At 47.0% G+C, this 27,485-nt stretch overlaps 3 protein-coding genes across 3 annotated transcripts in view; 2 read left to right on the plus strand and 1 right to left on the minus strand.

The window, feature by feature from the left end:
• The first annotated feature begins 878 nt into the window (after positions 1-878).
• Positions 879-11,081, plus strand: TYMS (thymidylate synthetase). The gene is made up of 7 exons (XM_003784797.3): positions 879-1,138; positions 3,266-3,339; positions 5,990-6,164; positions 8,354-8,455; positions 9,212-9,387; positions 9,736-9,807; positions 10,744-11,081. The coding sequence occupies exons 1-7, from the start codon at positions 934-936 to the stop codon at positions 10,879-10,881; spliced, it is 942 nt and encodes a 313-aa protein (XP_003784845.1). The 5' UTR covers positions 879-933; the 3' UTR covers positions 10,882-11,081.
• Positions 11,082-11,758: 677 nt separating this feature from the next.
• ENOSF1 (enolase superfamily member 1) overlaps positions 11,759-27,485 on the minus strand; it is a 35,554-nt gene continuing 19,827 nt past the window's right edge. Inside the window, exons 9-16 of the mRNA XM_023510174.1 lie at positions 25,523-25,626; positions 24,663-24,830; positions 22,915-23,049; positions 16,469-16,510; positions 15,598-15,727; positions 15,195-15,294; positions 12,723-12,804; positions 11,759-12,239 (exon numbers count right to left, since the gene is read on the minus strand). Of these exons, the coding sequence (XP_023365942.1) occupies positions 12,138-12,239; positions 12,723-12,804; positions 15,195-15,294; positions 15,598-15,727; positions 16,469-16,510; positions 22,915-23,049; positions 24,663-24,830; positions 25,523-25,626 (863 nt within the window). The 3' untranslated portion in view covers positions 11,759-12,137. The remainder of the gene's footprint in view (positions 12,240-12,722; positions 12,805-15,194; positions 15,295-15,597; positions 15,728-16,468; positions 16,511-22,914; positions 23,050-24,662; positions 24,831-25,522; positions 25,627-27,485) is intronic.
• On the plus strand, positions 17,213-18,430 carry LOC105886502 (histone H3.3-like). Its single transcript, XM_012802047.2, has one exon. The coding sequence runs from the start codon at positions 17,675-17,677 to the stop codon at positions 18,083-18,085; it is 411 nt and encodes a 136-aa protein (XP_012657501.1). The 5' UTR covers positions 17,213-17,674; the 3' UTR covers positions 18,086-18,430.

Consider the following 27,485-nt stretch of genomic DNA (forward strand, 5'->3'; position numbering starts at 1 on the left):
TTCAGGGTTTTCATGAGGATAAAGGAAAAAACAAAAAAAACTGATTGCTGCCAGCTGGTAGCAAAAGGCAGTCGTGAAGCAGCTGTGTCTGGTTCCCCCCACCCCACTTCTTCTCTGTGAGTTTGGTTTATCCGGCTCCTCCTTGTAATCCTGGACTGGAGAGTTGCTCTCAGCGCTCTTCAAGGCTGGAAAACAAACTTCCCAAATCAAACAACTAGTGGCTAATTAAACAAAGGACTGCTGTGCTGTGATCTTTCCTGTCACAGGGGTAATTATGTGCTGTGAGCTTTCTCCTTTTTCTGATAGTTCACACAATTTATCAGCAAGGCCATCCTATCAACTAGTGTTTACCTTACAAACATTTAAGTAAAATTGAAAAATGTTATGGTGGTTATTTTGAAAATGTTCTGGTGGTCATTAAGTAAAAAAAAAAAAAAAAAAAGCTGTATCATTCCACTTACTCCAGCTGCCAGCCTTCAGTGAGGGTGGGGAGAAAGAGACACACAAACCGAGTGTTCACATAACCCCTGGGTGTCGGAAACACCTCCAACAACAGGGCTGTTAAGATTATCTGCACGCGTATGTGAGGGCCGCCCAGGGTTTGCTGGTTCAGCGAACGGCGCCGTCGGCCGGAAACTTTCCGCCTAGAACTCCCCTTCTCGGCCAGCGGAGCTCCACAGGCTTCCGCACTTCTCTAGGCTCCAGACCACCTGCAGGAACGCGCGCAATTCCGCACGCTCGTTGAGAGCGCGCGTCTCCCGCGCGCTGCCGCCGGCAGGAAGGGGCGGGGCGCGGAGAGGCGGCGGGAAAGCGCGCCCGGAAGGGGCCGGCTCCGCGCGCTCGGGTCGCGCAGTCCCTGCCCCGCGCAGTCCTCGCCCCCCGCGGTCCCGGCGTCCGGCCGCCCCCCCGTGCCTGCAGCGTCCGGTTCCCGCCATGCCCGCCGCCGGCTCCGAGCTCCCGCGCCCACCGTCGCCGCCCCCAGCGCAGGAGCGGGGCGCCGAGTCGCAGCCGCCCCACGGGGAGCTGCAGTACCTGGGGCAGATCGAGCACATCCTCCGCTGCGGCTTCAGGAAGGACGACCGCACGGGCACCGGCACCCTGTCGGTGTTTGGCATGCAGGCGCGCTACAGCCTGAGAGGTGACCGAGCGCCGCGGGGCCCGGGGGCGGCGGGGGGGCGCGCCTCGGCGGGGAGAGCGCTCGGGAGTGCAGTGCGCTGCGCTGAGGTTTAGCCCTAACCTCAGGCCTCTGAGGAGGGGAAGCATCCTCACCCCACCTTACGGACGCCGAAACTGTGAGACTCGGGTTACGCTCCTGGTTTGCATAGGGTCACACTGGTAGGAGCGACGGCGGGAGGTGAGCCAGGTCCTCGTGCCTCCACAGCCTGGGCTCCTGAGTACCCAGTTACGCGTCTCTAGTAGAGCGGACATAATCTGGTAAAATTTGTCCGTCCTAGAGAGTAGGAGAGAGTTGCCTGGGCTTGTCTAGAATTACGCGCTTTTTCTCCTCCCCTGCCCTCCCATGTTCACGGTTCTGCTTTGCAGAGTTTTCAAAAGTTGGAGCGAAAATGCAGTGGGAGGAGCAGCGGCGGCGGAAGGAGGCTGGGGCAGGAACTGGTGTTTCCTGATGGCTTCCCATTCCCTCCCATCTGGGAGGAACCTGCTTTCCCCCTAGACCTTGAAAAGAGGAGCTCGAGAGTCTGACTAGAAGTTTCGATGTGTTTTTAAACAAGATCTCTGTAGCTCAAGCTGGAATGCAGCGGGTTCATCATAGCTGGCAATAACCTCCAACTGTGCTCAAGTGATCCTCCTGCCTCAGCCTCTCACGCCGTGGGGACTGCAAGTTTGCCTTCCCACTTGCCGTTATATGTTTTTAACTTTTTGTAAGGAGGGAGGGGCTCCTTATGTTGCCCAGGCTGGTGTCCCCACCCCTGGCCTCCAGAGATCCTCCCTCCTGGGGTTCCCAGAATGCTAGGGATTATAGGCGGAGTTTCGCCTGGCCTCAAGTAGAAGTTGAGATTCTGATTTCTCCTTTTCCTCTTTGCCTTTAAAACAGGATGGCCCCAGGGAAGAAGAGAGTCTTCTGCAAGTTGTCAGCCCTCAGGCTTTCTGGGGATAAAGGGCTGAGGTGGGGCTGGCTCCAATTTAAGTTGGACTATCTTGTCATCCCAGATCGAGCCCTGCTGTAAGGGAGGGCACTTCTCTTACAGCTGTGGCCAGGGGCTGACATTGATCTCTGTCCTTAAATGGAGAGCATCCTAACACTGTGGTGAAGAGTGCTTCTGAGTGGGGAAACCCGCCACCCCATCCCTTTTCTGGAAACTGAAAAACACACCAGCTGCTGTGGCTGCTCGGCCTTGGACAGCTTGGGGAGTTTTGTCTGAGCAGAGGGGTCCACTTTTCTCAGCTCTGAGCCCAGAGGCCTCTATTGAGTAGCAGATGTAATTTTAACACATCCCCTCTGCTTCAGTATTGGCAAGTTGCTCTACACAACTTCCCTATATGTTAAAAATGGAAATAACACTCAGTGGGCAATACTGATAAAAGCAGGTGCTTGAAAAATCTTTGTCATGTGAATATTGACTCAGCAAGTAATAATGTGGACTGAATAGGTACTGCATTTTTACTTTTATTTCTCCATTGCTTGATGCGTTTCATCCCTTAAACTTCTGTATTGCACAAAAGTGTCTTTAAAATGGAGATCATGATGGTCCCTCAAGGAGGATGGTTAGGAACATGAAACAGAAGTGTTTAAACAGTTGCTGTTTTGGCATTACTCCCACCCCCCCAAAAAACAGGTTAATTTGCTTTGCAAATATTTAAAAACTATTTCATTTTAGCCAGTGTGGTGTCTGCTATTCCCTAATCCCGAGCAAGTTTTCTCTGGCAGGATCATCATGGAATTAGGGGAGCCTTCGGACTTTGTCCTGGGGCATATTTTGGGTGCTGTCGCCACACCTTTGTGACAGTATTCACACCAACTGGGTAGTGGATGGTAGCTCCTTACCTTTTCCATGGGGATGTCTCTGCCCTGCCCACCAGCTTGCTGTGTTGGCTTACTGTGTCTAGTAATCACCCTGGCTAGGGAGGCCAGTCTCAGCCCAGATTGGGTCACTGACTTGCTTTGTAGCTTGGGAGCTCCACCCTGATTCCATGTGTTCTTGTCACTCCAGGGCCTAATGTCTCAAGGCAATTTGCTTCCCCAGAGAAAGTTGGATGGCCTATTCTGTCTGCCCATCTTCAAACTGCACGGCACACTGTTTTTCAGATGAATTTCCACTGCTGACAACCAAACGTGTGTTCTGGAAGGGTGTTTTGGAGGAGTTGCTGTGGTTTATCAAGGTAAATCAGTTGCTGCTATGGGGAGGCAACAGTTTGTCCTCAAATAGCAGCCAGTGGGACCCTTTTAGAAGTCAGATCCCATAGCCCTCCTCAGCCTCCAACCCATAGTGGCTTCCATTTTGCTCAGTAGGAACCAAGGCCCATGTGGGGCCCCTTTTCCAGCTCTGGCCTTAGCTGTTGCTCTCAGCCTCACCCCTCCTGATCAATCTTTGAGTGCCCTGGGATGTTTCTCCCTCCCTGGAACCTTCTGTCCCAACATGTAGCATAACTCCCACACTTCCTGTGCTTTTCTGCTGGGCAAGCCTTCCAAGACCTGATCTAAGACTTTGGTTCTCCCCTAGCCCTTCCTTGTTTTTTCTTCCTAGAGAAATCCTCTAGAAGGAGGGCAAGAGACATTAAATTGGTGAACTGTGCTGTAATCTCCATGAGTGCAGAGGATTTCTTTTTCTTGTTCACTGTTGTAGCCCTAGAACAACCTATCACATACGAGGATTCAGTGTGTGTTGATAACTGGAGATAGATACCTACTGTGTTCTCGTGTCCGTATAGTCTATAAAGAGTTTCTTCAGTAACAAGATATGCCACTTCCAAAGGGCTAAGCAGGTACCTCGGGCAAGGCAAGGGCCAGGATGACGGCTGTCACCATCAGTCATGCCCAAACTGCATGTCCTAGTTCAGAACCAACGTTCTGTCTATTGCTGGTCAGAGGGTGCGTAAGGAGACAGATTCAGTTCTGGACCATGCTGGAAGTTGGGATCCCTTCTGCAGAGTACCTCCTGTGTTTTGCATAGTCATGGGTCAAATCAGACCCAAGACTTCCCTCTCCCTTTTAGGAAGGGATTAGATTTGGATCCAGTACAGCCTGCCTTAATTCTGCATTCATGGGTGTTTTGTTTTGTGTTGGCCTGTCAACTAATAGTGAGCCTCTGTTTGAATGAATCATCAGAAGTCTCAGAAGAGGATGTTCTTAAACTGGCTAGAGCCTGGTTTGAATGGATAGAAAGGGGAGACTTTTGAAGCAATATGTGTAAAGTTGAGAAGTCATTTGTTGGAAGCAAAGAAAATGAAGACAAACTCAGCAATAGAAAGCAAGGAAGGAAGATGGCCAGAAATGCATTCACCTCTTTTAACATAAAGCTTAAATGCAGGATTCTACGCAGTCTTTACCAGGAGTGTCAGATTCACCTCTGACAGATGGAGTTATGCCACTGGTGACTTGATCCAGTTCAGGAGTTAGCAGGTACCACTGTCTGGGCAAACAGAAGGAGGGTTGTGTAGGAGCTAGGGTCTGATGAGCGGCCAGCAGTCTGCTTGTGTTACTAATCCTCACAGCAATCATGTGGTAAATACTAATGTTCTTTCTTATAGATGAACATAGTGAGGCCGGTGGGGGTGTGAGGTAGGGAGTGGGTCAGAGGAGAATGAAGGTAGAAGAGCCAGGCACCTAGCTCAGGTGTATGTGACACCAAAACTTTGCTCCTAACCAGTACAGCACATCATATCCATAGGCACCAAAGACAGATGGTGTCTGTTATTGACCTGGATTCATGACCAGAATGCAGGACGGGATGTTATGAGCCAAATCTGAGGGGATGAAATGTAAGAGAAGTAAACATAATGCTTTGTGCCTGGGAAAAAAACAAAACCAATGAGAACAACTTACCTATATAGATTGAGGGTAAATATAACTTCATAGTGACAAAGCTAGGAAGTGAGTTAGGGTCCAAATTGAGTTCAGTGTGACTACTACATTTGCCAGACAAGCAGATACTGATTAGTCTGATCATTAGAAATACCTTAATAAGCCAGGTATAAGATATGAACAGATTGCACATGAGGCATCACATTCATTTTGATGTATCACACTTACACCCAGCATTTATTTAAAAAACACAGAACTGTGAGGTGAGGTGGGCATACACAAAGGACTTGGAGGTGTTTCATCTATAAAGTTGAGGGGAATAGGCTGCGCGTGGTGGCTCATACCTATAATCCTAGTACTTTGGGAGGTGAGGTGGGTGGATCACTTGGGCTCAGCAATTAGAGACCAGCCTGAGCAACAGCAAGACCCTGTCACAACAGCAAGACGTGTTGTGGTGGGCACTTGAAATCCCAGCTACTTGGGAGGCTGAGACAAGAGGGTCACTAGAGCCCAGGAGTCTGAAGTTGCTATGATACCGTGGGACTCTATCCCAAGGCGACAGAATGAGACTCTGTCTCAAATAAAAATAAAGTTGAGGGGAATAAAAGAAAAGCGTTGAAAGGATCGTTCCAAGTAAGGGATCAGACTGTCCAATAAGCCCTTAAAAAGTTGGGTCCTGGGCAGCACCTGTGGCCCAGTGGGTGGGGCACTGGCCCTGGTAAAACTGCAACAAAAAAATAGTTGGGCATTGTGGTGGGCGCTACTCAGGAGGCTGAAGCAGGAGAATTGCCTAAGCCCAGGAGTTGGAGGTTGCTGTGAACTTTGACACCACAGCATTCTACCGAGGGCAATAAAGTGAAACTATCTCTTAAAAAAAAAAGTTAGGGCCGGGACCAGCCTGCTTGGACTGAGCGTATAGCATGGGCTGCACTTGGCACATCAACATAGCTGGAGGGTCAACCCAGATGACTCAGAATTCAATGTTCTGTTTAAACCCATCTCTTTTAGGGATCGACAAACGCTAAAGAACTATCTTCCAAGGGAGTGAAAATCTGGGATGCCAATGGGTCCCGAGACTTTTTGGATAGCCTGGGATTCTCCAAAAGAGAAGAAGGTGACTTGGGCCCAGTTTATGGCTTCCAGTGGAGGCATTTTGGAGCCGAATACAAAGATATGGATTCAGGTAAGGAGACAGCAATCTCCCATTTCCTGAGTGTCTTTCCTAGCATGAGTCTGCTCCATTGTTTCAGATGAAGTACGAGGGATAAGTCAGTGTCTTGGGTGCTGAAGTTTAACTTGGACATTGTAAGAGGCTGTGGCAGGTAAAGGTAGAGGAAGCACGTCTAGCCCTAACTTCTAGGGGCAGGGTGTGTCACATCTTGGTGATTAGCATTCGTTGGGCCCTTGGCACTTGCTTTCCTTACCTGTGTTGGCAGAGAGCTGCATGGTTGGGAAGAGGAAGAAAGCTCATCCCTGATTCCCTTTCAGCAGCTTCTGAGCCGCCAGCACTCTGTAGGTGGGGGGGCTGGCATGATAGCACAGTGCCCTGCTCACCCTCCGCTTCTGCTGTGGTGGAAGAAGAATGAAACGTCTCACTCTGGGCTCCCACCTTCCTCTGTTACTGTCAGTGGCACCATGTGCTGAATGTCACAGAGCCCAGTCTGTCCTACCTGCCCTTAGGAGAAGCAAATGCCCACCTCGGGGTGAGTGTGCGTGTATAGGAAATAACAGTTTGCCGGCTGGGCAGGAACCAGCAACCTGGAGAGGATGCATCTCATCCAAGGGGATAGTTGCATCTCACCTCCAGCCAGCTGGAGGGATTTGGGCCCTGTGTTAGAATTTTTCAATAAAAGGCTAAAGTCTTCATTTTATGTGCAATCATAGATCTTTTCTAAATGATGGCAACTGTAGGAAGTTTTAGTGGGTACAGAGTTTTCATAAGGGATAATGAGAAGTTCTGGAGATGACGGGTGGTGATGTTTGCACGACACTGGGGATGTAGTTAGTGCCACTGAATTGCACACTTAAAAATGGTTAAAATGGTAAATTTCATGGTACATATACTTTATCACAATGATAAAAAGTGTGTGTGGGCCAAACTATTTCTGTAGGTAAATGTTCTGTAGGGGTTAGTCTGCCCCTGTGTCGTAGGGCATCCTTGGGATCTGAGGCCGCTCCTCTGGCTTAATGGTGCCTTTCAACTATTTCTTACTGCTTACATGGAATAATAAATATATGGCCTTAGTTTACAGTTGTATGAACAACTGTTAGATTTCAGTGGAGGAGTTTCTCTTTGGGGTTTTTAAATATTTATTTTAAGATAATTATAGATTCACAGGAAATTTTAAAAAGAAAAGGTGAAGAGAAGTCCCCTGTACCCTTAACCCAGTTTCTTCCAGTGGTAATACCTTGGGGGGACATCTTGGGTAAATTGACATTAGTGTAATGCACAGTTATAGGATTTTGTTAGTTTTACATGCTGTTGTATGTGTGTGTGATTTTAGCCCATGTGTAGATTCATATAACTAACACCATAATTAAGATACAGAACTATTTCATCACAGTTCATCTTTTTAAAAATCTTTGATATTGCCTTTTGTAGAACTATGATTATAAGAGGATTTTTTTTGTTTTTTTTTTGAGAACTATTGAACTAGAACATGGTCCCAATCAGTAGAAGTTTAACTAGTGGAGATTGTGCGCTGAAGCTCTGCACAAATCAATTCTCAGCTACCAGTTCTATCTCAGAAGGAAGGAAGAAATTAAAGTCCAGAGGCCAGAAGTGGGAGAAAAGGACAAGACTATGTAATCATTGTAGAAGTTTCCTGGTGTTTATGTCAGTGGTGTGTTGGAATTGTAATGTAGTTTTAGGTGAGAGTGTTGCCAGCATACTGCTTAGGGCGTGGAAAGGAACTCCCATTCCACCGTTAGTCAGAATGTGTGTGGAATGCTACGTTCCACATAAGATCTAGTGTGCTCCATGCAACAAGGACAAAACAGATTGCACATTGAAATTGTGACAAGAATGGTTGATGGGCTCAGAGACTAGAAAAATTAAAATTGTTGAAATTGAAACAGGTTAGCATTGGGGGGAGGAAGGAGGTGGCATCATGACAGGCACGTATTTCATGACTCTCATGCAGAAAAGGAAATAGGCTCATATGGCTCCAGAGGATGGACCCACGGCTCAGATGGGCTGTGAACTCAACCCAGTGAGAGGTGGGAAATTTGCAGAATGCACTGGATGTCTTAGGACCCCAGGTGGAGGGAGGACGCTGGGTGAAAGGCTGTAACAGCCGACCTCTAAGGCCATCTCATGAGGTGCTGTGGCTAATATGTGCACCTTTCTTCTCTTTTTTGACAATTCTACAGATTATTCAGGTCAAGGAGTTGACCAACTGCAGAAAGTGATTGATACCATCAAAACCAACCCTGATGACAGAAGAATCATCATGTGTGCTTGGAACCCAAAAGGTTAGATGGACCCAGCCGTCTTCTTTATTCTAACCATGCTGTCGGCACGCAGGGAAGCCATATGCTGTTGTGCAGAGGCCCTGGGGGGCGGGGGGAATGGCCAGTGCCCCCAGCCACATGGTGAGTTATGTGACCTTGGGCAAGTCACAGTTTGCTTCACCTTTACCTTTAGATCATGGGGTTGGGCCCAGATTATTTTAATTAGTATATTCTCTTTCTTATTCTCAAAAGTACTTTAAATTGCCTGTACAACTACACACAGATAAGGATTTTAACATTTTAAATTGGAGCAGATGAAATTTTAGGTTACTAACACCTAGCTGTATGGTGAACATTTTTAACAATTATGTTAAACAGTACTCCCAGTGTGTACTAAGTACCCAGAGTGTAATGTTTGTGTCTTTAACAGAGACTGTTAATACAGGAGTGGGTACCCAAAGTGCCAATTTCCTGTGGCCCCTGTGAGTGAAATGATGCCTGCTGTATTTGTAGTGGGTGCACAGAGGTGGCACAAATCCTTCATTTTGGCTCAGTTGGAAGAGCATTGGTTCAGTGGTGATTGTACATTTGCAGAAATCTCACACTGATGGACAGTGTCCCTCAGCTCTGTGCCATCACTGTGATGGTGGCGAGGAGGGTCTGCGGAGGTGTGCCGCCCAGTGGCTCGCTCTCATTGTCTCAAGTTTGGCTTCTGGTTACTTTGCCTTTAGCTGTGTTCTTTCAAACCATCTCCTCTTTTCTTCCCTGATTCCTCAGATCTTCCTCTGATGGCACTACCTCCGTGCCATGCCCTCTGCCAGTTCTACGTGGTGAACGGTGAGCTGTCCTGCCAGCTGTACCAGCGGTCAGGAGACATGGGTCTGGGTGTGCCGTTCAACATCGCCAGCTACTCCCTGCTCACGTACATGATCGCGCACATCACTGGTCTGAAGGTAGGGTGCCAGAGAGGGAAGGCTGGTGCCAGCCTGATGCATTGAGCTCTTCCATGAGTTAAAGAGGACTCAGGCTCTGATTAGTATTAAAATTTGATGTATGTAAATGAGATGTGAACCAGCTTACTTTGTAACCTTTCATGGAAGTTTCCTGTCCTAGCAGCTTTTGTACACTAGCAGGTCTATATAGGTTGTTTGTAATACAACTTATAAACCAACTTACCGCAAAAGCTACACTGGTTAAATTATTTTTTTGTAAAGCCTTAGAGTGCCTGCATACCCTACGTAATGTGTTTTAAAGAAACTGAAACTAAAACATTGTTTTGCTTTCTCCCATGGCATTTTCAGCCAGGTGACTTTGTACATACTTTGGGAGATGCACATATTTACCTGAATCACGTGGAGCCACTGAAGATTCAGGTAAGAATCACTTTGGAGTTTGGTAACTTCTCTTGATAAAAGGTTGTGGAATATAACCTGTGCTGCAGGCATTTGCTTGATGCTATTTCCAAGATAAAGAGAACGTACTCCGACTGCAGGGCTTCAGTTTAGGGAAGAGGTGGGCAGGGACGAGGCAGACCCTTGCCCCAGCCTCCCCAGGCACCTCTCATGCCTAGTGCTGTAAGGTACTGAGCACCACAGAGAGGAGGGGCCACATCTGAGCTGGGGGACTTGGGGCCGTCCCACAAGTGGCAAGTTTGTTTGTTTGTTTTTTAGACAGTCTCAGTAGGTCACCCTCAGTGGAGTGCCATGGCATCACAGCTTGTAGCAACCTCAAACTCATGGGCTTAAGTGATTCTCTTACCTCAGCCTCCCAAGTAGCTGGGCCTACAGGCGACTGCCACAATGCCTGGCTATTTTTTGTTGCAGTTGTTTTTGTTTAGCAGGACCAGGCTGGTTCGAACTTGCCGCCTCTAGTGTATGCGTTAGCCTCAGCCTAACCACTGAGCTACGGGCACCAAGCCCAGAAGTGGCATATTAATATAGTATTTCGTTCTGGACTTTCAGAATTCTATCTGGTTGAGTCCCTAAGTTATAGTAGCCACCACTCCTTTTGAGTGCTGTGAGTTAACTATAGAAAAGGCCTATGTGCCCATCCTTAATACATTTACCAAGGGGGACTATGAAGTGTATACTTAGACCTGATAAGCCACCAGGCTGCTGATGCTTTGTGATGTCATAAAAATGTTTCACGCTTGAGAACCAGATGGTTATGGTGTTAGGTAACCCAGAATTACACCCCGTAAGACAATACTTGATCAAATGTGGTGTACTTGTTTCATGAAGACACACGAGGTTCAGAATTAAAGCAGTTTGTACAAGTAAGGAAAAATAATGGTCTTATTTTGTTTTTAGCTTCAGAGAGAACCAAGACCTTTCCCGAAGCTCAAAATCCTTCGAAAAGTTGAGACAATTGATGATTTCAAAGCTGAAGACTTTAAGATTGAAGGTTACAATCCGCATCCAACCATTAAAATGGAAATGGCTGTTTAGAGTGCTTTTGAAGGAGTTAGGAGAACATTGTCAGTCTCAGGGTTGGGCCAGATGCCCAGGTGAAAGTTTTGTTCTAAAGAAAAAAGGAACTTGGTCAAAAATCTGTCAGTGACCCATCAGTTACTCTTAAGGATATTAAGTTGTGAGGATGTTGCCATTGGCAAATATGAATGTGATGTTTCTTAGTAATAACAGGCCTTAGATTTGGCTTATTCACTGAGGGTGTATGAAAATGCTGAGATTATAAACAAAGTGAGAAGAATGACTACTTAATGTGTTTTTAACAAAAACATGTCCATGCATTTCAATCCCTTGTCTTTATGAAGGTCAGTGAATTCCATAAGCTATTCCTTCAAATTTGAGTGAGCCGAGGACACTATCAGTCATGTATAGCGTAGTTACAGGTGCTTAGATTTGTTTGATATATTGTTACAATAAAGAAGTGTTCTGCATTTGTCCATGTTCAAAGAGGCTTAAGTTTGTTTTATATATTGTTCTAATAAAGAAATGTTCTGCATTTGTCCACGTTTTGTCATTCTGTATTGCCGTTTATCTGCTTAGTTCCTGCCTAAAATAGACTTAACCCTTCTAAGTAATATATGGTTTATTCTGGTTTGGATCTATTTTAGAAATGCTGACTACTCTGTACTTCGCCCTATTTTTCTATGACTCAGTCTAGCTTCATTTTACCACTAAAATATAATGACCATACAGGTTATTAAAAAGTCCATGAAATAACGTTTTCCCCTTATTAAATGAGTATCAGTGTGGTGCGAATTCTCTCATGCGCTTACACTGAGCAAGAAAAGGGTGGTAACCCACTTCAGGGTTAATCTGTGAAATCTTTTACCTTTGTTGCTTACCAAATAGCCCATGGTGCTGCAGAACTATTTTTATTCTGCTAATTTTTGACAAGTGTTAAACAGAATAAGGATTTGTTCCAACGAATTATGCAACATGTTGCTTATTTTCAAATTGAAGTACAGTTTAATGTGTGTGTACCAGGATGCAATAGTAATTTTGTAGGCACATCTTCCTGGACTTCAGGCTAGTTAATCTAAATTTATTAAGGATTAAATAGGAGACTATGTATTGACTTGCTAAAAGAACCAAGTAATAATGATTACTGAGCTGATTCCTAATGTTCTTAGGACTTTCAGCTGAACTTGACTGATAGGATGAAATTTTTCTTCTATTTTTATAAAACTGTATCCAAGACATTTTACTTAAAAAGGAAAGATACTAGTACCGAACACTTAATTTTCCTGAGTAGCAAGGAGTTTCTTCCAGACTTCACCATCTGGATACTGGTGTTTCTTTACAGATTCCTCCTTCATTTCTGTTGAATAGCCAGCATCCTACCAAAGATTAAAAAAAAAAAAGCAGTGTTAATAACCACCTGAACAAAACCATGTATTTATGTATTTCTGCTGCTCTAAGAGATGCTTTTAAATCTAACCCACAGGCAACTATGTTAATATTTTTAAAGTTTTTTAAGTTTCCAGATTGTTTGAAATGGGGTTACTGACTTGCTAGATAGTGCCAGCGGTTTTCTCTTATCTATCCCCCCCCCCACCTTTTCACAAGGAGCGTGTACTTTTAGGTGTCAGCTAGTGAGGAAAGGCTAGCATTAGAGGAGCCTTGTCAGAGGCAATTTAACCTCCAAGCCCTGACTTCAGGCCTTACAATTTTGATGTTGAGTAGTCAAAGAGCCATTTATTTCTAGATATTGGAAAATAAACTTAAGGAGCCAAAGCTCTCTGCTCTGTAGTCTGGTTCCTGAGACTAGGCACAGTAGCGGCTGGCAGTGTCTCGCACAGGCCCTCAGGCCCCAGGCTCACCATTGGAGGCATGTAGGAAGCCTGCCGGATCTTCACAGGATACTTGAAATGTTCGTGCAGGTGGTCAACATACTCACACATCCTAGGAGGAAGGAATCAGATGGGGGTAATGATGCCTGAAGTTAGATCGTTCTTATGGTGCTGTTAAGGCAGAAGGGGGAGTACTGCTGTGAAAAATGGCAGACTTGGCCAAGGCTTGGCTGTGCTGTCTGGTGTGTATTTCTAGGGACAGCACCCCTATCTTGTATCGTAGGGGTTCTTCATCTGTAAAATACAGCTTTGTAGGGTGAGGGTTTAGATTAAATGAACCATGAACTCTTGCAACTGTGAAGGTTTCAGACTCCACAAACATCTGGGATTACTTGGGTGCCTTGGCCCAAAGTTAGCTATATATAGGTTAAAATCACCAAATGAGATTCCTTACAGCTATACATGAATTAGGCAAAGAGCACACATTTTAAGATGAGTTCAATCTGTTCAAATTTAAGTTTTGAGGGCTGAAGCAAGTGACTTAACTGCTGCCTGACATCAGCCACCTGTTAGTGGACAGCTGTGACTGGCCCGTGTGCCCAGCACTAGGGACACATGGAGGAGGGGCAGGAGAGGCCCTCGTGGACGCAGGCATTGACTGTGATGTGTTCTGTGTAATTTACCAAAGAACAGGTACAGGTGAAGGCCCAGCCACATGGGAGAGGACAGCTGGGCCTTGAAAGATGAACAGGTGGTTGGGTGGTGCCTGTGGCTCAAAGGAGTAGGGCGCAGGCCCCATATACTGCAGGTGGCAGGTTCAAACCTGGCCCCAGCCAAAAACTGCACAAAAAAAAAAAAAAAAAGATGGAAAAGGTAGTCTACATAGAGAATCTCAAAGCAGGGGACTGAACTCTGACAGTCTGCAGCATCAGGGTCTAGTGCTTTTTCTTGAACAGGGACACTTCCAAGCAGCCAAGCCTGCATGAGCCACCAGGTGCCAGCACCCGCTTAATGGGTGTCATGGCGTGCTGAGACTCATGGGTGACCCTCTGTCTCACCCCCCCCAAGAACCGCAGGACTTTTCAAGGTTGGTGGAGCTTCCTTTAGTCTGAAGGCAGGAACAGAAATGAGAGGGGGTAAAAGCAGGATAAGCAGGGGAGGGAGAATGAGGGAAGGTGGAGAGGGGTGGAGATGGGTGTGCTTTTGGTGCAGGACACAACTACCAGATGGATTCTACCTAACTAATGTAAATATTGTAACCTAGTGGTACCCTCGCATTAACCTGAAATAAAAATAAATATGTAGATCTTAAGCATGTAAAATAAATAAAAGGTAACATCTCCTCCCTTTTACAATGTATGTCCCCTTCTAAAAGTAAATTCTAACCCAGACCCTTTGTCCATTCCCCTGTACGTCCCTTGGGTCTTACGCAAGACCACCATACCTCATGTGTGAGGACATAGTTTCCTTGACTCCTAAATAATCATAGTAAATCCACTAATGCTATATTGTAAATGATTGTTGAAACACAATAACAAGCCTGGTGGGACCTCTGGTCCAGGCAGCATTCTTCCAGCACCACTTTATGCTGGCGAGAGTGCATGCCTCTTCAAACCACATTAGTTATTGACCCAGGGAAAGAAAAACAAAATGAAGGCAAGATAACCTAGGAGTGGTAATTTTCTCCATTGTAGAATCAGATTATTAATTGGAAAGGAAAAGAAAAATGATCTAGTCCCAACGTTTTCCAGCTGAATAATGAGATCATGTTATGAGTGGCAGCTTTAGGAAGGAGCGGGCCTGCTTTTTTTCTTTCCAATCTAAGTTTTTTTTACAATAGAAAATAGTTCAGGCACATTAAAAGGCCACACCTGTCTGCTCACTCCTTAGCTGAAGAAAAGAAACCGTTAGAATGAAAGCCCCCATGTACCCTGAGGGGCCCCATCTCTCTCCCAGCCCGGAATTTGCTGTTCCCCTTCCCACGCATGTTTGCATGCCTTCCCTGTACACTTGTAATATTCCTTCTGAACTCCATTTAATCCCAAGACAAGAAAAAGCATACTCGAAGCCATATGTCTACAGATGAATGGAAGACTGACCTCATGTAAGGCCCACTGGGGGCATGCTGAGAAATAAGGGGAAACTAAAGAAAGCTGGTGGCCAGGGCACTTCAGTGTCAGGAGGAGGGGACAGGAGTGGAGAATGTACATGCGATAAAGGAGCTGGCTGGGGGGTGGGGTCTGGCTGCAAATCGCCCTCCATGTACTTACAAGACAAAGCCAGCAGGTACCAGGAACCTACTCTTCTAGAAGGAAAAACGGGGTCTCTGTTGTTACTGCCCCATGTGTAGAAGTGGAAACAAATGACTTGACCCGGGAGTTACGGGACACGCCAGTGGATAGAGTTTATAGTGTTTCTGGTCACGAAAGCAGAATTTTAAAAGATCTGGCCCAGACTGAGGGACCCTATTGAAGGAGGAAGGGCTGGTGCCACATTACTGACCTGTTCTCAAGGCTTGCAGAGACGGAGATGTAGTCAAATATAATCAAGTGCTGGACCAGCTCACAGAGGCCAACTCCACCAGCGTGGGGGCAAACGGGAACTAAAAGGAAAGGGTTTCTATTGAATGCCAAGGGCAGGGCAGGGAGAGGAAGGGCTAAAACAGAACCTTCTGGCTCTTCTTATTGCCCACGGGTGATTAAGTAATTCGTTAATATTTCAGGACGAAATTTCAGGATGAATAATCGTCAAATATTCCCTGATCAGGGCTAAATGAGTTAGAGGCGAAAAAATCAAAATGGCAAATTCCAGACTTGTGTGAATTGCAAAGATCATCCAGGGAGCCATAGGCATCCAATGGGCAGAGAAACGCAGGTCGAGTCCGCAGCCTGGGCGGCGCCCTTACTTTCAAACTTTTTGGCCATCAGTAATACCGAGAGATTTTCATTGACACTTCCCAGTCTGCAGCTGTCAATCTGGAGGAACTGCAGGGCGTTTGCCTGTAGGAGTTGCTTAAATATCACTCTATTGTGGCACTAGAAACAGAATTAAAAATAACACAGCATAGTCAGCCTTGGCCCTCAGGCTCTCTACACCAGGCATTACTCATCAGTGGCCTTCAGGGAGCCTAGATTGCCTTCCTCCCTGTTCTCACTGGGCACAAGGCCAGCCCCAGTGGCAGTGGCAGGGATCTGTGCTCACTTTTCTGTAAATCTGCTAATGCTACAGTGCAAGTCAGGTTAAGTCCAGTTCACTAAGGAATAACTGTCACACCCATCGCAAGTGAGAGATGAAGCAGAGCATCAGGATGAAATATGGTGACAGGAATGAGCAGGTGGTACAGATGACAAAACGGAACCCCGCAGAGTGGTGCTGCTCCTTTTGTGGGGAACACTGAGAGTCTGTCCTTGACAACGCTTTGCTCCGGGCTGGCGGCAGCAGGTTTGCCAGGCTCTTGTGCTAAGTGTACAAGTGCAGAAAGTGAGCACAGTCACATTTAGTCAGCCTGAAAGCTGGCTTCCTTACACCATTTTCTGCCCTTACAATGGCAACTTTAAATTACTGTCTTGTTAGTTTTGATTAAATGCTTGAAAAGATACATGACATTGGTCCTATGAACTGGAAAAGAAGCCACAAACTTTTGACTATACCTCACTCCAGACTAATGAAGTGCTATAAAATGCCCCCCCAATTTCTAAGATGATGAAAACTTCCCACCTAACGTTTGGCTGTGCCCTGTGGTCAGCACGGTCTGAGCCCAAGGAGGCATCACTCACCTGCTCTCCTGTGGCAACACCAATTCCTAACGGGACAAGTGCCTACAAAATAGAACACAGCCTGCTATTATTTTCCTAAGTTTTAAACAGCAACTCCTAATGTTTACAAAAAAATTTCTGAGACAGTTTCACTCTGTCACCCTGGATAGAATGCCACAGTGTAATAGTTCACGCACAGTAACCTCAAACTCTTGAGCTCAAGCAATCCTCCTCTCTTAGCCTCCTGAGTAGCTGGGACTATAGGTGCCTGCCACAATACTGGGCTAGTTTTTCTATTTTTAGTAGAGACAGGGGCTTACTCTGGCTCAAGCTGGTCTTGCACTCCTGAGCTCAAGCAATCCACTTGCGTTGGCCTTCCAGAGTGCTGGGATTATGGGTGTGAGCCACCATGGCCAGCCCTGTTTAAAAATATTGACAGCTGTCTGGGTCCAGTCGCTCATGCCTGTAATCTCAACACTCCAGGAGACTGAGGCAGGTGCACTGCCTGAGCTCATAGGTTTGAGACCAGACTGAGCAAGAGTGAGACTCTCTCTAAAAATAGCCAGGTGTTTGTGGCAGGTGCCTGTAGTCCTACCTACTTGGGAGGCTGACGCAAGAGTATCGTTTGAGCCCAAGAATTTGAGGTTGCTGTGAACTATGACTCCATGGCATTCTACTGAGGGCAACAAGGTCAGACTCTATCTCAAAAAAAAAAAAGAGAGAATAATGACAGAAGGAAATGTTGCTGCTGGTGAGCCATGTTAAGTTTCAAGACTGGCATTAGGACATCAAGGGGGATGTGTGTGTATCTACAGAGGAAGCAGCGAACGCTGCTCACACGCTGCCGCCAGCCCGTTCCTGGCCACGGCTCTGCAGCATCCTGGCCGGTGCTCCATCTGACTCTGCTGCCCAGCATGAGTGGTCCTCCCTCCCAGGCCTGTGTAGTGGTGTGCGACCAGGAGAAGACTCAGCAGTGGCTCCTCACGGACTCCTGGGGGCCAATTTCTGGCCACTCCTTCCTCTGGGCCACCACTCCCTTTATTCCAGCAGTTCTCAACCTGTGGGTCACGACCCCTTTGTAACCATGAAAATACAATGCAGAGCGGCTTGGTCCGTCGTTGAGAAAGCGTCTTGTCTTTGCTTGGCGACTGTGGCTCTTCATTGGGCACCAGAAGCGGCGCGGCGCTCTGAGAAGTGGCCTAAAACTTCGGCGTTGGGTAAAAGAAAATGGCTCGAACCAAGCAGACGGCTCGGAAATCCACTGGTGGGAAAGCCCCCGGCAAACAGCTGCCCACCAAAGCTGCCAGGAAAAGCGCTCCCTCTTCCCACGGGGTGAAGAAACCTCATCGCTACAGGCCGGGCACCGTGGCGCTCAGAGAGATTTGTCCTTATCAGAAATTGACTGAGCTGCTCTTCCAGAAGTGGCCTTTCCAGAGGCTGGTGAGGGAGATCGCCCAGGATTTCAAAACCGACTTGAGGTTTCAGAGTGCGGCCATTGGTGCGCTGCAGGAGGCGAGTGAAGCGTACCTGCTGGGTCTGTTTGAAGATACTAATCTGTGTGCCATCCACGCGAAGAGGGTCACCATCATGCCCAGAGACATCCAGCTGGCTCACCGGATTCGGGGAGAGAGAGCTTAAGTGAAGGCAGTTTTTATGGTGTTTTGTAGTACATTCTGTAAAATACTTTGGTTTAATTTGTGACTTTTTTTGTAAGAAATTGTTTATAATATGTTGCATTTGTACTTAAGTCATTCCATCTTTCACTCAGGATGAATGGGAAAAGTGACTGTTCACAGACCTTGGTGATGTGAGCACTGTTGCTCAGGAGTGACAAGTTGCTAATATGCAGAAGGGATGGGTGATATTTCTTGCTTCTCAGGATGCATGTTTCTGTATGTTAATGACTTGTTGGGTAGCTATTAAGGTACTAGAATTGATAAACGTGTACAGGGTCCTTTTGCAATAAAACTGGTTATGACTTGATCCAAGTGTTTTTTAACAATTAGGGCTGTTAAGTCTGACCATACGTCACTGTGATGGAATGTGGGCTTTTTCAAGATACAAGTCTTAACCACAGTGTAACTTACAGTTTCCTTAAAAAAAAAAAAAAAAAAGTAAACCTGGCAGCTATAGAATACACTATGTGCATTTATAATAGCTATTTTATATATTGTAGTGTCAACATTTTTAAATTAAATGTTTTATATTAAAAAAAACAATGAAAATACATCCTGCATATCAGATATTTGCATTACGACTCATAACAGTAGCAAAATTACAGTTCTGAAGTAGCAATGAAAATAATTTTATGGTTTGGGGTCACCACAACATAAGGAACTGTATTAAAGGGTCGCAGCATTAGGAAGATTGAGGACCACTGCTTTATTCCCTTGTCTCCCTGATAAGCCCCTTTGAGTGGCTCTAGTCTTTGTCAATTCTAAAACCCTCTCCCTTTCAGCTCCATGGGTGACCTTAGACCAGTGTTTTTTCAACCTTTTTTATCTTATAGCACACTTGAACCTATAGTTAAGCTTCCGAGGCACACTTAAATTATATTGATTTAAAAAAACAGTAAAAGAAGAAAGACATACTTACTGTGCTTTGAACTTCTTTCAAAAATAAATTAATAATCTTTAAAAATGTTCGTAGCACACCTAAGATCCTCTCATGGCACACCACTATGCTGCAACACACCCGCTGCACATCACAGCCTTACAGGCTACTGGGCGGGTCAGGCTGAAACCGTGGTCCACCTGGAGAAGTCCTCACCTGGGGAGGTGCTGGGCTCTCACCCAACACAGCCCTTTTGCTCTCTCCTACACCTGGCCCTGAAGTTACCCGGCTCACTGCCCCTTGGACTAGCCGCCCCCACCCCACCCTGGGTTGGGACTGTGACTCCCCTCAGACATCTTTGCGTTCTTCCTGGTTTTCCTTCCCTTTGTTTAATATAATGACATCAACGACACATACAGCCCACACTTTCCGAGCTTTTACTACCTGTCAGGCTCTGTGCAAAACTCTGACTTAAACGATTCCTATTCTCAACCCAATGGGAGAGAAGCCATCATTATCCCCATTTATAAAAAACGAGAAAACAGGCGCACAGGTTAGAATTATTCCTGGACCACAAAGCTAGAAAGTGGCAGAGCGGGGTTTGAACTCCAGGCTGATGCCAGAGCCAGAGGGGGCACCGGAATCATTAATCTAAGCCAGTGATTTTCAACTGGGGTGCTGTGAGAGATCTCAGGGGTGCTGGGAAAATTTTTAAACATTATTAAGTAAATTATTTTCAAAAGACGTTCAAAGCACTGTAAGTATATTCTTTTTTTTTAACTCTTTTTTTTACAAATCAACATACTTTAAGTGTACCACATGGAAGCTTAACTATAGGTTCAAGTGTATTGTGAGATAAAAAAGACTGAAAGACACTGGTCTAAGCTGATTTCTCAACAGAAAAACCCCTTAGTTTAGGAGCCTGAACTATCTCTAATCCATAATTGTGGTACTTTCCCGCCAACAGGATGTGTGGACTTGGGCCAGTGACATGCGTGGCCCCACAGCCTCGACCTCCTCCCTGCAGAAGGGCTCAATTTGAGCAGATGGTCTCCATGCCATCTTCTCACGTTCATATTCCTATTTTATGTTTCCTGAAACTTCTAGTTTAAGTACCTTTGGTTCTTTACTTCAAAAGAGAGGGGGAGAAAAGGAAGAGAGAGGGCGGTGCCTATGGCTCAAAGGAGTAGGGCGCCAGCCCCGTATACCGGAGGTGGTGAGTTCAAACCCAGCCCCGGCCAAAAACTGCAAACAAAAAAAAAAAAAAAAGAAAAGAAAAAGAAAAGGAGGAGAGGGAGGAGAAAAGCCTCTTGATGTACTCAATCTACCAATTTTAATTTTAAAGCTTATTGGTTTCTGGCACTGACTCGATATACATTTTGTCCTTCTTTTTCAATATTTTGAACTGGCTCATTCAAGCTGCCCTCTCCCTCCATCTCCCCTAAATGATGGGAAAAGCTCCCCAGCTCCCACCTGCCTCAGTTTCTTCCTGTCCAGTCCTCATTCTCACACACTCCTGTCTCAATGCCCTCTACGCGGCTGCAGGTGAATCCTCTGAATCCCAGCTCTCACCATGCCTGCCCCTCACTGGAGAAGCTGCAGTGGCTCACTCCATTGGGTGCACCCTCTGAGTGGACGGACCCCACTGCCCGGCCCACATGCCAGCCTTTCTGACACCCCCTTGGCATGTGTCAAACATTCCCTCGGGCACATCCACTGGCCCCTGCCTGGCCCTGCCATCTCTGCAGTGGCCTCCCCATCTTAGGATGCCTCCTGGGGGGAATGGCTTCTCCCCTGTAAGCAAAACTTGGGAGGGCTAGAGCCTCGAAGAGCTTGTCAGGAGTCCCCCCAGGTGGGCAGATGTCAGGTCTACACCGGGGCCGGTTGGCACCCTGCAAGGACCCCATAGAGAAAGGGCAGGGGGGAATCAAGGTGAAGGCAGGGACTCAAGGTGAAAGTCTTGTCCACCCATCAGAAGAGTGGGGTTCTGTTTGAATAAAGAAGGCTGTGGGTGCCTGAGGTCCCTCACCTGTGGCTTAGCTGTCCTTCACATCGACTCTAGCCTCCCACCGCAGGCTGTCCCTATTCTAGCCCATACTCTCATTCCCCTCAGTGGACTTTGTCCCCCATGCATGGCACTTGGTGCCCTGGCTGGCACCCTAGTAAGACCTGTGAGTTTACATAGGTGTCCCTTGTAGAACTCAAAACTAAGACTCCTCCATCAAAGTTCAATTTTTACAATCAATACACAATGGAGGACAGTACAGTTATGCAAAGTCTCCTCAGGAAAAACAAAAGTTCCCAAGCAGGGCTTGAACATAAGCCCAGTGAACGTACGGTCACGTGGCCGTGAATGACAGGGACACGTTCTGAGAAATGTGTTGTTAGGTGGTTTCGTTGCTGTGCAGATGTCAGGGTGCACTTACACAAACCCAGACAGTGCAGTTGGCTACACACCTGGGCTACCTGGTTCAGCACAGGCCTCCAGGCTGCACACCTGAAGGAGTGTTAGGTGCCGACTGCTGGAGGAAGTGTAACACGTGGTAGGCATTTGTGCATCTAAACGTATTTAGACATAGAGAAGGCAACAAATTGCACTGTGACATTATAACAGTTATGACGTCACTAGGAGATAGGAATTTTTCAGCTCCATCAGAATCTTATGAGACCACAGTTGCATAACTGAGTCCTTCACTGACTGAAGGCTGCCATGTAGGACATGACTGCAGTGACCCAGTTAGTGTGCAGGGGAAAGGATCATGAGATGAAAATACAAAAGGCGCTTCAGGCTCGGCGCCTGCGGCTCAAGCAGCTAAGGCGCCAGCCACATACACCTGAGCTGGCGGGTTCAAAACTAGCCCAGGCCCACCAAACAGTAATGATGGCTGCAACCAAAAAATAGCCGGGCGTTGTGGCGGGCGTCTGTAGCTATTTGGGAGGCAGAAGCAGGAGACTCACTTCAGCCCAGGAGTTGGAGGTTGCTGTGAACTGTGATGCCACAGCAGTCCACCCAGGGTGATAGCTTGAGGCTCTGTCTCAAAAAACAAACAAAAGTGCTTCAGTGGCAAGTGTTGGCTGGGCCTATGCCCACATGGGAAGGATGAGGCTTTAAGACTGAACGTGTCTAGGGCCAGAAACAGACGTACTGGAGCTTATAGATGGATGTATTGGACTGTCGTCACCTGAGACCATCACATATTCAAATCCCACAACCAATCCCTGCCCCAATTTCTCACTCATCCAGCAGCCTTTGGTTTACTACAGCTGATGGACCTTGCTCTGGTGGGAGCAAAAATTTACAAGTTATGGTTCTCTTTACAAATTAACCACTGGCAATCTGGCTTTGTAGATCAGTGCTGTAAACTGGAGTAATAGAGTCTGCCCCTGATTCATGGAGTGCTTCTCAGATGTTCTGATATCAGGTTCCCTCTAAACCGGAAAGGCAGAGAGACAGCCCTGGTTACAGTGGGTCTGTCTTCAGGGCTCCTGAAAGACAGTCATCTTCTGGGGAGGCCTGACCTTCACATTAGCTAAGCAAACCTTTTCTTCGGAGGCATCTGGAGAAATCTACACTCTTTGTTTCATTCTGAGTAAATGAAGTATTTTAATGTCACTCACATCATTTCTATATTTACAAAGTATGGGCACCATGTCTATTAACCATCAAATTGCTGACAGTGATTGGCAACTTAACTTTCTCTAAAACAAGCAGAAATAAAGGCGGTATATAAACTGCAGTAGATGAAAGGGTGCCAGGTCTGTAACTTCCAAACGGTCATACATTACAATTATTTCAGCTACTTCATCAGGAAATGTAAGAGGGAACAAGTGAAGGGATTTTAGGATCTATCACGAGGAATCAGGGAAACTAAACAAACAAACAAAAACACCCACCGCAGCAGCAGCTTTCCCACCTTGGAGATGGCAGCGTGCCCCAGAATGTCATCGGGGGAGGTCGGCTCCTCAATCCACAATGGCTTGAACTCAGCCAGCTTGGACATCCACTCCACTGCCTCGGGCACGTCCCAGCGCTGGTTGGCATCCATCATCTGCAAGGAGAGACCCTTCTGGTGAGGTCTGCGGCTCCCAAAGAGGTGGTGCTGTCCTTGTGCCACCCACTGCTCAGTCAGAGTCCCTAACATCTCCTCTGCTGAGGCCCCACAGGCAGCCTAAAGCAAAGGAGCCAAACAGCAGCCATGAGATGGGACTTTGGCTTCCGATACTGTCTTTGGAGGAGATGCAAGTTATCTGCAGATCCCCTGGACGTGCGGAGGTGCCCCGGGCTGGGCCATGGGAAGTGCTCCCCATCCCTGGGGCCCTGGCCCAATCTGCATTCAGGTGTCCCCCAAACACACGTGTCTTTCAGTGTCAATTCTGTTTGTAAGAACTGTCGTTTATCACATGCTGAATCATTATGCATAGTCAACCCTAAGTTTGTTTAAGACTCGTTTACTGACGATTGCCCACGATGTGTCTGGCACAATCCGAAGTTACCCAAATTCCACCATTAATGAAGCATCTACTCCACTGGGTACCTTATGAATTTTGCCATTTGATTTTTATAATAACTCAGTGAGACAGTTTATATTGACCCATTTTACAAATGAGAAAACAGACATGCAGAGAAGTAACTTGCCCAAGAACAAGACAACAATTAGTTCAAGCTCTTGTCCTAGGCCCTGGCTCTCTGTGCACTGCTCTCCTTCTGGGAAGCCCGGAGCTGGCTCTGCTGGATTATAGATAACCCCTCTGTCCCGATCTTGTCACGCTTGGAGAGGACAGACACAGACACAGAAATCTCTATAGAATGTGAGAGGCGGTGGGAACTCCCTCACATGACATCATGAGAACCAGAGGACAGTACACTCAGAACCAATTTTTATCACAAAGTAGCCTGGGTTTAGATGAGGATAACCTCATAAAACAAAAGCAGCATTAATTCTTGTTAAATAATGGAACTTCTGATCCTAGGTCAAGGACTGCAAACTTCTTTAACTAATGAAACAAGCAGCTAAAATTTCATAAAAGTATTTTGTTGTGACTTTCTTTTATGAAAAATATTTTACACACAGTAAGAAATGCTTTGTAAAAATAGAAGCTCAGGAATGACCAGTCCTTACATGCACCTCAGCCAGGGTCTCACATATCTTCACAGGCTCCCTGACACCCACCTACCTGCACTAGGATGGGAGATGAAATGATTGACACACCAGGGCGCCAATAGGAGACCGGGCATGCCTGAGGTAGCAAGAAGGCCAGATACCTACACCTGGTCTTATGTCACTAGTTTTGGGTTTTTTGGCCAGGGTGGGTTTGAACCCACCACCTCCAGCATATGGGGCCAGCGCCCTACTCCTTTGAGCCACGGGTGCCACCCTTGGGTTTGTTTTTTTTTTTTTAATGAATTCACCCACTGCAAAATTACAGGGCTGTACTTCCTCTGACAATTAAGTTTTCAAAATCCCAATGTTCTGGGCAGTGCCTGTGGCTCAAAGGAGTAGCACCGGCCCCATATACTGGAGGTGGTGTGTTCAAACCCGGCCCCAGCCAAAAACTGCAAAAAAAAAAAAATCCCAATGTTCTTTCACCCATGCTTGAAAACAGCTGTATGTTGGGCCTGGCCAGAGGCTTCTCTTTCTCAGTGGTGTGAGAGGACAATTACCAAAGTGTTCTCTGGTCCGATCATGTCTCTGATGAGTCGGCATCTCCGCATGTCATCCTGGACATCAGCACCAACCTTTACTTTAAACCTGTGAAATACACTGGTTTTGTAATTTAGCTCTATCCTCTGCTTTGGCAGACACTGGGATTTTCTGCACAGTGGCCGTCTCTGTTAATGATTCACAGGCCGCGTGTTTCTCGTGACCTCTTGCTCTTTTTCTCCATCTGTAGACAAAATCAACCTGAGAACTTCATCTCTTTACTCAGTGTCTGGGCAGGAACCAGGGAGAGTAGTGAGATCTGTAGTACAACTGAGTTTCTGCTGTACCATGGAAGGAATTAAATAGGAAAAAAGCCACAGAAAAACAGGCCGACAAGGGCGCCATGTGAGCTGCGGCCCAAGTGGCTGCATTTTCATAGCCCTTTATACGGAGGGCTTCCTCTTAAATGAACCCAGTGAGAGGAAGGCCATAGGAATGTGTGTTCCCAAGGTGCAGGGGTCCAGGCTGGGGAGGGAAAGTGATTTGGCCATGCAGCTGAGGGGCAGGGTGCAGCTTGAGCCGCTGTGACAGACACCACCTCTGGCCACTTGCAAGGAGCTCCTTAGTCTGTTTTGCGTTCAGCTATTCTCTTGAGACGTGGGCCCCTACACACATACCCCATGACTCTGCTGTCAGAAGAAGCTGTCGCTGGACTGAGGGTGGCACTGGCCCGTGGAGGAGGAGCTGCCACCCTGAAAGGCTGGTATCTGCTCCCTCTCATCCCAGCCTCTCCCTGGCACACAGTCCGAGTGAAAGGTACCTTTGGGAGCAGTGACCCTGAGGCTCAAGCAGAGCCTGGAACACTCTAAAAGTGCTGGACCTCTCTGCCTGCGAAGAGCCCCGGCTTGAAGAGTGCCCCCCACACGCAGCACCTACTGCCGTTCTCTCTCATGCTCTGCACTAAATCCACGAACGGAGACGTTTCTGTAACAGCAGAAGCTTCCGCTATATGATCTGGGGTGCTCCAGAGAGAGCAGCTAGCCACAGGCTCTGAGGGCCAGCCTGCCTTGCTGAGAGGCCCTGGAAACCTCTCCCCAGCCTTCTCTGACTTGCCAGATACGATGCTCAGCCTCCCCTGAGTACGTAGATGGAGGGCAGGAAGCTGGCACTTTCCGAGTACCTGCTATGAATCCCACCTGTGCCAGTTTATGTCAGATAAGGCAACTTTGAGGAGAACCATGGATTAATATTATTTCTATTCATGGAGGAAAAAATGAGGTTCAGAGAGGTTTAGCAATTTCCCCATGATCAGACAACAAGTGCTTGCAGGGAGTAAGGAGAAAAAGCAAGATTTGTTTCTAGTTTCATCAGGTGCCAAAATCTCTTTCCACTACTTCAGGCTGCCTCCTTCAAGTTCTCACTCCCAAGCCCAGCGTGCTGGCTCAGGCCTGTAATCCTATCACTTTGGGAGCCTGAAGCAGGTGGATTGCCTGAGCTCAGGAGTTGGAGACCAGCCTGAGCAAGAACAAGACTCTGTCTCTACTAATAATAGAAAAAACTAGCCAGGCATTGTGGCAGGGGCCTGTAGTCCCAGCTACTCAGGAGGCAAGAGGATCTCTTGAGCTCAAGAGTATGAGGTTGCTGTGAGCTATGACACCATGGCATTCTACCCAGGGTGACAGCGTGAGACTTTGTCTCAAAGAAACAGTTCGCACTCCCAGCCGGTTACAGGGGCTCATGCCTTTAATCTAGAACTTTGGGAGGCCAAGGAGTGATCCTCAAGGATCACTTGAGGCCAGGAGTTCAAGACCAGCATCAGCAACATAGCAAGACCATGTCTCTACAAAAAAACCCAGAAAAGTCCCCCAGGCATGGTGGCACAGGCCTATAGTCCTAGCTACTCAGGCAGCTGAGAAAAGAGGATCACTTGGGCCCAGGAGTTTGAGGTTGCTGTGAGTTAGGCTAATGCCGTACACTCTAGCCTGTGAGACCCTAACTCAAAAAAAAAAAAAAAAGGTCTCACTCTTTAATCTTTATTTAGCTGAGGCATTAAAAGAATTCAGTGCTGCTCAAACTGCACTTCTGACATGCTCCTGGATAATGCTGGATCTCCTACTCCATAGACCACACAGAGCAGCAGGAGGTGACCAGGCTGATAGCCAGGAAGGCAAGAAGCCTCGTGATATATCATAGGCAAAATGTGTCACCCTGAGCTGCTCTGCTGGACTCATAATGTCTAGCATTAGAGAGAAGATGGTCCCTTTGTGTCCTGCCCTGTGTCAGATTTAAGTCACTGACAATCATAGCTCATCCAGAGGAAGATCCCAGGATGTGTGGTGGGTCTCCAACCCCACTCGAGAGACAGTCAGTCTGGAAAGGAGATGGCAGGGGCTGTCACTCCTGTGGGGGAGGAAGAGCCTGGCTCCTGGTAACTCCATGGAGAAGAGCTGGGACCAGTAAATGGTAGCCACCTGTTCCCCAGGTTAAAGACCTTTCTAACACTCAGAGCCCTCACACAATGAAAAGTGTCACAAAGCCAAGTTCACTGCCTTTGCAGATGTTCAAGGAGAAGCTGAATCAGGGCTTGTTACTGAAGGTAAACAGTGGGTTCTAGTCTAGGTTGGTCCTTTAATCTCCAAGGTCTCTTTCAACTCTGACGTGCTAGAGATCTAACAGGGACTCCTGTCTTGTCTTTAGGGAAAGAGTGAGGCTAGGTGGAACAGTCTCTCATGTGGCCATGTGCCAGAATGCTTCTGGCCTCTTCAGCCTCTTCCGTTCCTCGCCTCCTGTCCACTGAGTCTCTCATGCACCATCTGAGATAGCCAAGGCCATTTTTTTTTTTT

This window comes from Otolemur garnettii, unplaced genomic scaffold (assembly GCF_000181295.1).
Source record: "Otolemur garnettii isolate 467f Iridium unplaced genomic scaffold, OtoGar3 scaffold00012, whole genome shotgun sequence".
NCBI classification, from domain to species: domain Eukaryota; kingdom Metazoa; phylum Chordata; class Mammalia; order Primates; family Galagidae; genus Otolemur; species Otolemur garnettii.

Coding starts and splice junctions, on each gene's coding strand:
- LOC105886502 (XM_012802047.2), top strand. CDS start 17,675: ATGGCTCGAACCAAGCAGACGGCTCGGAAATCCACTGGTGGGAAAGCC.
- TYMS (XM_003784797.3), top strand. CDS start 934: ATGCCCGCCGCCGGCTCCGAGCTCCCGCGCCCACCGTCGCCGCCCCCA. Junction 3,340..5,989: donor AGTTGCTGTGGTTTATCAAG/GTAAATCAGTTG, acceptor CATCTCTTTTAG/GGATCGACAAACGCTAAAGA. Junction 9,808..10,743: donor TGGAGCCACTGAAGATTCAG/GTAAGAATCACT, acceptor TTTTGTTTTTAG/CTTCAGAGAGAACCAAGACC.